The sequence below is a fragment of the Nesoenas mayeri genome, assembly GCF_963082525.1.
Source record: "Nesoenas mayeri genome assembly, chromosome: 2".
Classification (NCBI taxonomy): domain Eukaryota; kingdom Metazoa; phylum Chordata; class Aves; order Columbiformes; family Columbidae; genus Nesoenas; species Nesoenas mayeri.
The window spans coordinates 63729413-63738852 of NC_137543.1; the positions used below are offsets into that span (position 1 = coordinate 63729413).

A 9440-nucleotide genomic window follows, 5' to 3' on the forward strand; every position below is an offset into this window, starting at 1 on the left:
GGATTGGACTTGATGTTCTTTCAAGGTCCCTTCCAATCCCTAACATTCTGTGATTCTGTGAAGTTACAGGACTCGGACTCCTGAGGCCGGCCGGCCGCCTCTCTGCTCTCTGCTCTCTCCTCGCCCCGGTCCGGTCCCGTCCTCCCGCCAGAGGCCCGAGGGGCGTGGCTCCGCCGGCGGGATGAGGGAGCGCAGCCTGCGATTGGCTCGGATAGCGGCCGGCGGATCACATGACCGCCCCGCCTTCCGCCCTCATTATAGTCGCACACCTGGCACCAGAAGGCAGTTTTTGGGTGCGTGTGGTGTCGGGAGCTGTGGGAGCTCGGCTAGAGGTGAGCGGGGTCAGTGAGCTGAAGGGGTGGGGGCAGAGCCGGTAGCGGCTCCGTCTCGCTTGGGGGCGGTGGGGGGGGCCGCAGGCTCCCGTGGCCGCGTTTGGGTTTTGCCGGGCTCCGGGCTCCCATCCCCATTGGCCACGCCGCCGAGCGGGGGCGGGGCGCTGCGAGCTCGGGTGGCGGGAGCGCGAGGGTGCCGCCTCCGCCCCCCCCCCGCCATCTTGGGTGAGCGTCTGTGGCGACCCCGCCATCCCTGTGGTGAGGTGTGCGGGGCTGTTACCTGTGGTGGGCTGTTACCTGTGGTGGGCTGCTGTGGCACCGCGCGGGGTGTCCCCTCAGGGCTTTGCGTTTTTAGGGTGCTTGCAGATTATATCTCGGGGGGGCGGAACCCCAAGAGGGGCTCCAAGGGCTCTACCACAGCTTGCTGGACACGCGGTTCACGACTGAGTTTTAAATGCTGTTTTAAAAGTTGGTAAACTGCAGTTGTCATGTTCTGTAGCTAGTGTGCCTGAACCTCAGTTGCAGCCAGATATGACTACTTTTTTTTTTTTTCCAGTGATCCTGTGAATTCCAAGATGAAACAGAAACCGAACACAGAAAAATCATCAGGATCTTTACAGGTATGCTTTAAAGTCTCGAAGCTAGAATACAGGAACAGATAAGGGATAGAAAATAGAAGATTCAATTTATCGGGAGTATCTCAAAACACAGGATTTGCTTTGGTCAGGGGTTTGTGCTCAGTTCTCTGGGAAATGGTTTCTCTGTCTGACAGAAGTTTTATATCCACTGGAGGAATACAAAGGGATCTGTTGCAATGTGCTTCTACCTGGCTTATGTCCTGTTGGCTTCAGTAACCTGGCAGGCAGTGGGACTTGGGAACACTGTGTCCTGCTGGGGCATATGTGCTTATGACTGCTTTTTTTCTTATTGCTCTGCAGGTCCTTTTTAGTTTGACACTGAGCTTACTGTCTTTGTGGTTGTTGGTTGGTTTGTTTGTTTTTGTGTGGTGTGTGTGGTTTTTTATTTTGTTAAGTGGTGACTATCTGCCTCAGTTCAGTTATTAACTCAATCTGGCTGCTAAGGGGTTGTGGAGTAGGTTCTGTAGTCTGTCCTTCATATAGGAGTGAACTTACTGAGAGTTAAATTTGTCTTGACTTGAGCATGTCTTAATTGAAATATTAATGCAGGGAGCTGTGTTTCTAAAACTCACCCTCATGAACCATAGTTGCCTTGGAATTGGTGGAAGTGCTTAAAGGATTTAACTTTTAAAGAGGTGATTGATAAGATGTTACTGAAGCTTATACCTATTCCAGTCTTGTTGCAAGACTCATTTGTTAAGCATTTTAATGTAGGCACTACTTGGAACTGTATAAATGCCATATAAAATAGAGACGAGTAGCCTTCTGTCATGAAGGAAAGAGTGAATTAAAACTTCTGGTCTTAATCACAGAATGGTTGTCGTTGGAAGGGACCCCAGGAGATCATCTGGTCCAACGCACCTGCTAAAGCAGGTTCACCTAGAGCAGATCACACAGGAGTGAGATTAATGAAAATTGCCATTTGATAAGTTTGAGTTATACACATGGTGATCCTGTCCTATAGTCAATCTAGAGTGTAAATTCCCCTGTATGGGTTTTTGCACTTTCAATGGGTTAACTTGGGTATTAGTCAATAATTTATTGGCAGAGTATACTCAACCCTAAACTTCAATAGCAGCAAGCGGTGTCTGAGACTGTGTGCTTCTTGTTCCCACAGCAGTTAGTGTTTGTCCTTTAGTTCAACAGGAGGCTAATTGGTGGCAGGAACTACCGTGGGAAAGGCGAACTCTTGTCGTATGAAGTATGGTGTGGAACAGTGACTTTCTCACGCTGCTGTGGCATTGTGTTCTGGCTATTCTTGCTTGGTTGTCTGCCATTGTTTGCTATCCCATGGTGGCAGCGTAACCAACCGGGTCAGAAAGCTTTAATGAAGGAAATGGGTATTTATACATGATAGGAAAGTCGATAAACATACTGTTTATGCAAAACAATAGCCTGTCTGGATGGAAGCAAGCTTTAGATCCATTTTAAAGGATAATTGAAGCAACGCGTCTATTGAAGTGAACACTACTTGAAGGTGTGTTCACAGGTAACAAAAATGGATACTGCCTAAAGTTATGACTTTACCAAATAAACTTGCGATTACAGTCACTTTTGTTTTTCCCCTGTTGACAAATACAACTTTGGGAGCTTCAGATAAAGCTTACATGTATCACTGCGCTGCAACTGGCCTTGAAGTCTAGTCAGAATATTTCTGCTATGAGACCTGTTTGAGTTCCTTGACAAAGGGACAGGGTTTTCCAAGAGGCAGGGACTGAGTATCTTCATGTGTTTAAGGTCCATCTCTGCTACAAGTAACTAGATCCCCTTCTTTGTGCAAGCCTTAACATAGAGTTTCATATTTTGCTTTTAAGATGAACTGTGGGTTACCTTAATGGAAATACAACAAATCTCTAAGTTTGTTTATGCAGAAAAGAGTCTGAAGCCATATTTGTCTTTTTAGAAGTACCTCACAGACACCACATGCAATGCTGCCCCAAGACGGACTCTTAAAATGATTCAGCCTTCAGCAACAGGTTGCCTGGTTGGCAGACGTAATGAGGTACGAATTAAAGACAACCTGTACAAGTGTAGTTGTTTCTACTCATAGTGAAATGCTTTTGAGGTTTTTTGAACTCAAAACTAATATTTGGAAAAACGTAGTATGCTAATTAGTGTGACACAACTTCAGCTTACTATTATTTTAGTAGTGAGCAATATTAAAAACTAGAAATTTTTGAGTACTTTGGGAAAATGTTTGGACCTTTTTTGTGTTAAACCTGTGGGTATCAAGGATGATATTTGTAACGTGAAGAAACTGGGGCTTAAAGACTTACTTGCAGTCATTGGTGAGCGGATTTACATGTTTGTGTTGTTTAAAAAGAAAAAAGCTGAAACATTGCTCTGAAGTTAAACCCTCCTGTGTTTTATGCAGAAGAAATCTTCAGCCAAAAGGAAACTCTTGAATAACAAGTTCACCTCAAAGGCTTGTAAAGCTGGGATATCTGTGGACAAGGAGCAAGAAAATGAGAATATGAATGATGCCGTTCAAGCTGTAGATCTCATGATAAAAGGTATGTGGTACTTCCTGAAATGTTTTATTCCACTTAAAAATGCTGCGCTCCCATTGGAATACAACTTGAAACATGGTTCTTTTGTCAGTTAGATAAGGCCTTAGTGTTTTTGTATAATGGCTTACAGAAATTAATGATACATATCCTCTGTAGTTTAGTAAATAAAATATAGATATCTGATGTTTAAGAGTGAGTCTCATCTACTAGTTACTATAAACTCTATGTGCAGTAGTGTTAAGAAGCCCTATAGTTTGTTCCTTTGTCTTATCAACAAGCTTTCAAGTGTCTAATTAAACTTAAATGAAAGTCTGTTTTGGCGTAGTGTGCTGTGTGTGCAGTTTCTCAGAACCAGTTTGAAAGTATCTCAAGTTCAGGGAGAGGCTGATTAAGCCCAATGTGTGGAGAGTGACTTGGAAATAAGAATTGTCTTCCACAAAGTATGTGTAAAGACTGACAATTGCAAATGTAACCATTTTGCAAAGCCTGCTGCCATGCTTGGGGCAGCTTCTTGAAGACTCTGCCTGTATAGCCATTAATACGGTGTAGGATCTCTGGTTTCTGTGAAATTAGGTCTCTAGTTGTAAATTTACAACTAATCTCTGGGAAAATGCTGTACAGTGTGAGTTCTTATCACTTTATAGAACACATGTATAAGAGTTAGGTATCTTAAGATGATCTCAAGAATTCAGTCTTAGCATGGATTTATTGTGGCCTATTTCAGGAAGCCCTTCATCTCAGTATTGGAAAGAAGTGGCTGAAGAAAGGAGGAAGGCTCTGTATGAAGTACTTCAAGAAAATGAAAAGGTAGCTAGTGAAAGATAACTAAATTTCTGTACCACTGGCTATTGTACTCCTGTTTTTAACATTTTGTTCTTTGAACGCAGCTGCACAAAGAAATTGAACAGAAAGATGGTGAAATTGCCCGCCTGAAAGAAGAAAATGAAGAGCTAATGTCCCTTGCTGAACATGTGCATTATATGACCAGCATGATTGAGGTACTTGAATTTTCAGTTTGTGAGAAATCAGCAAAAATATTTTTAATGAATTGTGAATTCTATGTGTTCACACAACTCTTTATTTTAAATTATTATCTAAGCTGTTGCCTGTGGGATTGCTCTGATCCAGAGACATAAAGCCACTTCTAGGGAAGGAGTTCTTCTGGCTTAAATTCAACAGGAGCAATGAGAAAGTTCTTAAGAGGGTCATTTTTCTGAAGGGAAGATTCAGCCTTTTGTCTTAACAGGCTTTGCATCTTGGAGATGGTGATGTGGGAAGGAAGAGTTTGTTTTCACTTTTCCAAGACTATTTAAATTTGAGTGTTGAATAGGTTGTGTGAGGTTTCTGGCTAAATGAAGTGTTCTGCTTTTGTCCCCTGAGGATCTAAGCTTGAAAAAGCAATGCACAAAGTAGAGTGGTAAGAGGAAGAAAGGAGCACATATGCTCTTTAAAGTCAAGGTTTCACTGAGGAATTGCTAGTTTTGTGGCCCTAAAAAAGGGTCAGTGTACAAACACAAACTCTTTTGGGTTCATAAATTTGTAAATTTCGAACCAGCTTCCTCTGAGGATTCCTTAGGGACAGGTAGTTGTGTTACTGATTCCATGAAAGCAAGATTATGTTGTCTATAGCAGTCTCTGAAGCTGTGATAAGTATATAGCCATGGAACCTTGATATTAAAATAATAATCTAGGTTGTTTTTGTAAGAGTTGAGCTCTCAACTGGGATACGAAGCTAAGAATTAAACTTAATCAAGCTGATTATTAGTTAGTGCAATTATTTAGATCGATCTTGAAAGACTCCCATTTTGTTACACTTTTTTTTAAATTCAGGGGGTGCTGCTTGATAGTAATAAACCCCCAGGGGGAAATTAAATTATTTCAGGACTTAAGGATTAATGTTGGAAACTTCTCTGCAGTTCCTGAAGAGTTGATTTTGCTCACTTCTGAGGCTTTAATGAGTGTTAAGTGATACATCAAACAACTAGAAGCCTCAAAAGCTGTCTCTTACAGTCCTGTTTTTCTTCCTGGGATCAGGTTAGGTGAGGGACTTTTAGTCTGATCATCAAATGCTAGAAACTGCTGGGTCTTCTAGTTCAGCTAGACTTAATGTAGCTTCATTATCTCTGATTGAAAACTATAAACTTAATCTGTAGTAATTTTTCTAAAATTAAACCTTTAGAGTTCTACAGTAACTTTTACTTTTGAGAAGCTATTTCCCATGTTGCACAAGATAAAACCTGTCCTATTGAAGAACCTAAGGAAGATTTAAGAGTCAACAAACCAGATGTGGTCTGAGTTGGAGGTAGCAATTTGGCTTGAACTCAAGTGTCTAAGACTTGTGACTGGGGAATGTTTTAATTATATAAACAACAGTCTTACCTGCATGGCTATTAAGTAGAAAAAGTACTAAGTTCACACTTGTGTTTTTGTTTTTACCCTAGAGGCTAACTGGTCAAGCACCTGACAGTCTTGAGACACTGAAGAGTCTGGCTCTAGAGGAATCTGAACAAGAAAATAAAGAGCCTAACTGTGGAGACAATGCAGACAGCACTTCTGAGGAAGGGCCAGCACAAGTATCATGTGGCTTAAGGGAAAGTATATCAGATCTTGCTTCAAAGGAAGTAACTCATTTGCAACAGGAGTGACAACTTTAATTAGGCTTATGTATGTGGCTTTTAATTGCAGACTTCCTCTTGAAAGGACATAGCAAAACTTCTCAGGTATAGAAACTCCTGTGGAAGCATTACAGATGTTGGGTTTTAACTGAATAATATTGTGTATCAGTGGGAGTATCTGGATACTGCATAGTAAACTTACTACAGGCTGCACTTAGTTGCTTGTGTGAAATGCAAATACTGTGTATTTCAAACTGTTGTGTAAATATCAGTTGGTCTGACATGATACATGAAAATTGATAAATAAATCTTTGCCTTACCAAAACAGCCTTTTATTGAGTGGCTAGTTCTAGGTTTGTAAGTCAATTGCGACTACTATAGATAGAAGATTTCAAGTTTTTAGGGAGTGCCTGGGCAGTTTAACTCCTTAGATTTGCAGCATTCTGGAGAAAATAGTGTTGGTGGATGGGGAAAGCAAAACTTGTGTGCTGTTGGTGAGGATTCAGAAAGTCAAGAATGGGTAATAAGAGCCAAGACTTGAAATCTTGTTGATTTGTGTTTCAGGAGTTTTGAAATAATTGCCTTTGTCTTTTAAGGGAGACTTTTCTAAGATGTACAGATGAGAGCTTAAGACAAAGTATTAGACAGTCTCTTTTAGAATTACATTTATTGTAAATTAAAGCTTGTGTGTTCTTTATCATAAAAGCAGCTCTACTGAAAATTTAGGTGGAGACAAGGCAGCCTACACTTCAGGGCTATTCTGAAAGGAAATTTGGTGTTTTCAAAGTACTGCTCTGGTATCTACCAAGAGTTGAGGCACCTTTTTAGCAAGATGGTAATGTTCTGAAGGATTTACAGGAATAAAATAAATGCTATTTTAAAAAGCCTCTTTAAAATGGTGAGCAACTTATCTGGCATCTGCAAGGGGGTGAGATGCTTACAGCTGAAAGCACTGAGGTAGAAAGGGAGGGAGAGTATGTTGAGTATAGGTTTTCCAGTTCTGAGTGAACTCAGCAGTTGTTCTGTAAGTAACAGGGTCTTTGAAGGATAGGCTTTAAAAGATGGTTGCCATTGCAATGTCTTGTGAAGAGCTTAAAGTTGAGTGGCTTGCAGGAGGCAGAGATAATAGGAGAGATTCTGGTTTATGGATCTATCAGGCCTTGCCAACATGGGTGCTTCAGGGCATCTGTGAACACACCTGTGGTGCTATCAGATGGGCACCTTTAGATTCCTCCCACATCTTATTCCATGTGGGTGTCAGTAGGCTAACAGATGCTTCACAGCTGATCAGTTGTGACATTTAGGCAATGTAAGGACCATTATCTTCCTTCTAGCTTCCATTTCATCTTTAATCTGGTAACCACAAGGTGAGGCATCATATTTTCTTGTGTTAAATCTATTCCCAAATACCCGGATATTTTCTAAACAAAAGATTATGCCCTTCCAGTTTGCGCTCTAGAGGATGCTTAGACAATCCTTTCCTTCACAGTGCAGAAATGGTGAAAAATGTGTATCCTTTAATTTGCTGTGTTTAAGAAAAAAACAAACTGGATGCTGGATAACTGCTTTGTAGAGAAACCTGGGTTTTCTGTTCGAAAGAAATAAATAATACTGTCAAGTGACTTAAACATCTTCTATATTGGATTCTAAACAATTTTCATGTCAAAGTAGTTCTTCAATAGTAAATGAGAAAACAATTTAACTTGTTATAAGTCTTTATGCAGTGCAATGTAGTTTGTTATTCATAGTTAAGTCATTCTGCAGAAGTGGCTTTATTTTTAAACATCAGGAATATTTTGCATCTGCAGAGACTGTAGAAGGGAAGAAAGCACTGTGTAATTAGCTGGCCAGGCGGACCAATCCAACTGAAACGGCAAGTGCAACTTCCACCATTTCACCTCTTGCTCCGTGAACTCCTGTAATACAGGTGCTGTTGCTAGAACAAAGAACTGCCAGACAGTAACAGATCCAGAATTTTCATGCGTTATCTGCATCTGGCTCTTCCTTATTTTTATCAAGATGGTCAAGAGGAATGCCTAAGGTTAAATCTTGTGCTTTTTCTTGATCAACTTTTAAAAAAAATTAAATAACAAAGACAGTTCCTTGAGTAGCTGAATCATTACTTCTGTTGAAATGGGTTGTGTACAAAATCAATCATGTGAGTTCTTCATGTAGGCTGATGGACGTATTGCGGTACTTTTAATAGAAGAACTTTTGGCATCAGAAAGATGTGGGCCACTTAGTAATAGATGTACTTTTACCCCACGTCTCTTCAAACCAAGGCTACTATGGTTTTATTAACTTTAATTCATTAGCAGATATAGTAGTTCGCTGTATAAACTCTTGAAAAAACATGCTGTGGGGAAGACACCAGATATAAGAGAAATAAGCATGTGCTCTGTCCTGGATGTATTGGACCTTGATAAAGTAATCTCTCCATACTTATTGTATCAGGAAATATTAATGTATGAAAGTGTCAGTTTTGTGATGCTGAATTAATTGCTGTTTTAAGTGTTCTAAAAGGGTCTAGTTTCATTTATTGTCCCAAAAATTTCTGAGTAATTTTTAAAACATGCATAGAGTAGAACTATCCTGTAGTAAGTATAGGAACTTGGTATGCCTGTGTGAAAGCCTTTGTTTTAAGTGTATAGGGAAGCTCTTATTTACCACTGAAACATGGCTATGTAATGGCTGAAAATCAACATCACTAAAGACAAAGACATTTCATATCCACCTGAATTACAGACAATATTCTGTCTAGCATAATAAAATTATCAGTTGTGGAACCTAACTGCAGAATGTGATTCATTCTAAGAAGTCATAACTGCTTTTGTGCACCAACTTGACCAACATACTGAATTCTTTTCATCACAGAGGCTATGGCCACAATCTTGTCTTTCACTGGTGTACCCTAAGGCTGCTTGGAAGTGGGGGCATCTGCTGTGTCCTAGCCCTTCTCCCATAAAATGTGGATGTCTTGACAGGACAGAATTTTGGATATATAAGACTAAAGCCTGGAGAGACTGCCTGTTTGCAGGTGTCAGATGCTTGAAGAAGGAACAGCTGTTTGGGGACTAGCAGAGCCAAGCAAACTCTGGGGAGGGTGGATGCTTTGTGTGAAGAAAAACTTTTAACTGATTTAGCAAAATCACTGATCTTAGTGCAAACACCCATTGTATTTAAGACAATGGGTGGAGGAGAAGTGAATTAGACCATAATAACTACTTGGCTGGGCAGCTGAAGTCACTTGATGTTTGCATTGTATTGTTTATGTGAGGGCCAGTGTTGCAGTGTGTTGTAGCCTGTGCATAAGTGATGAGGTTGGTCATCTGTTTTTGCAAGGAA

The 9440-nt window shown here is 40.6% G+C and overlaps 1 protein-coding gene across 2 annotated transcripts; it reads left to right on the forward strand.

Annotated features, from left to right (window-relative positions):
* Positions 1-267: 267 nt before the first annotated feature.
* On the forward strand, positions 268-6579 carry GMNN (geminin DNA replication inhibitor). Of its 2 annotated transcripts, XM_080340129.1 has the most exons (7): positions 268-332; positions 889-952; positions 2874-2972; positions 3345-3483; positions 4205-4287; positions 4368-4478; positions 5922-6579. In XM_080340129.1, the coding sequence occupies exons 2-7, from the start codon at positions 908-910 to the stop codon at positions 6123-6125; spliced, it is 681 nt and encodes a 226-aa protein (XP_080196255.1). In that variant the 5' UTR covers positions 268-332; positions 889-907; the 3' UTR covers positions 6126-6579. The 2 variants fall into 2 exon arrangements, with proteins under 2 accessions (XP_080196255.1, XP_080196256.1); XM_080340130.1 differs by lacking the exon at positions 268-332 and having other exon boundaries at positions 668-952.
* Positions 6580-9440: the final 2861 nt, after the last annotated feature.

Bases quoted from the DNA above. Each gene is read 5' to 3' on its own strand.
- GMNN (XM_080340129.1), top strand. From the start codon at position 908: ATGAAACAGAAACCGAACACAGAAAAATCATCAGGATCTTTACAG. The intron at 2,973-3,344 runs GTACGAATTAAA...TGTTTTATGCAG, and splicing joins TGGTTGGCAGACGTAATGAG to AAGAAATCTTCAGCCAAAAG. The intron at 4,479-5,921 runs GTACTTGAATTT...TTTTTACCCTAG, and splicing joins ATATGACCAGCATGATTGAG to AGGCTAACTGGTCAAGCACC.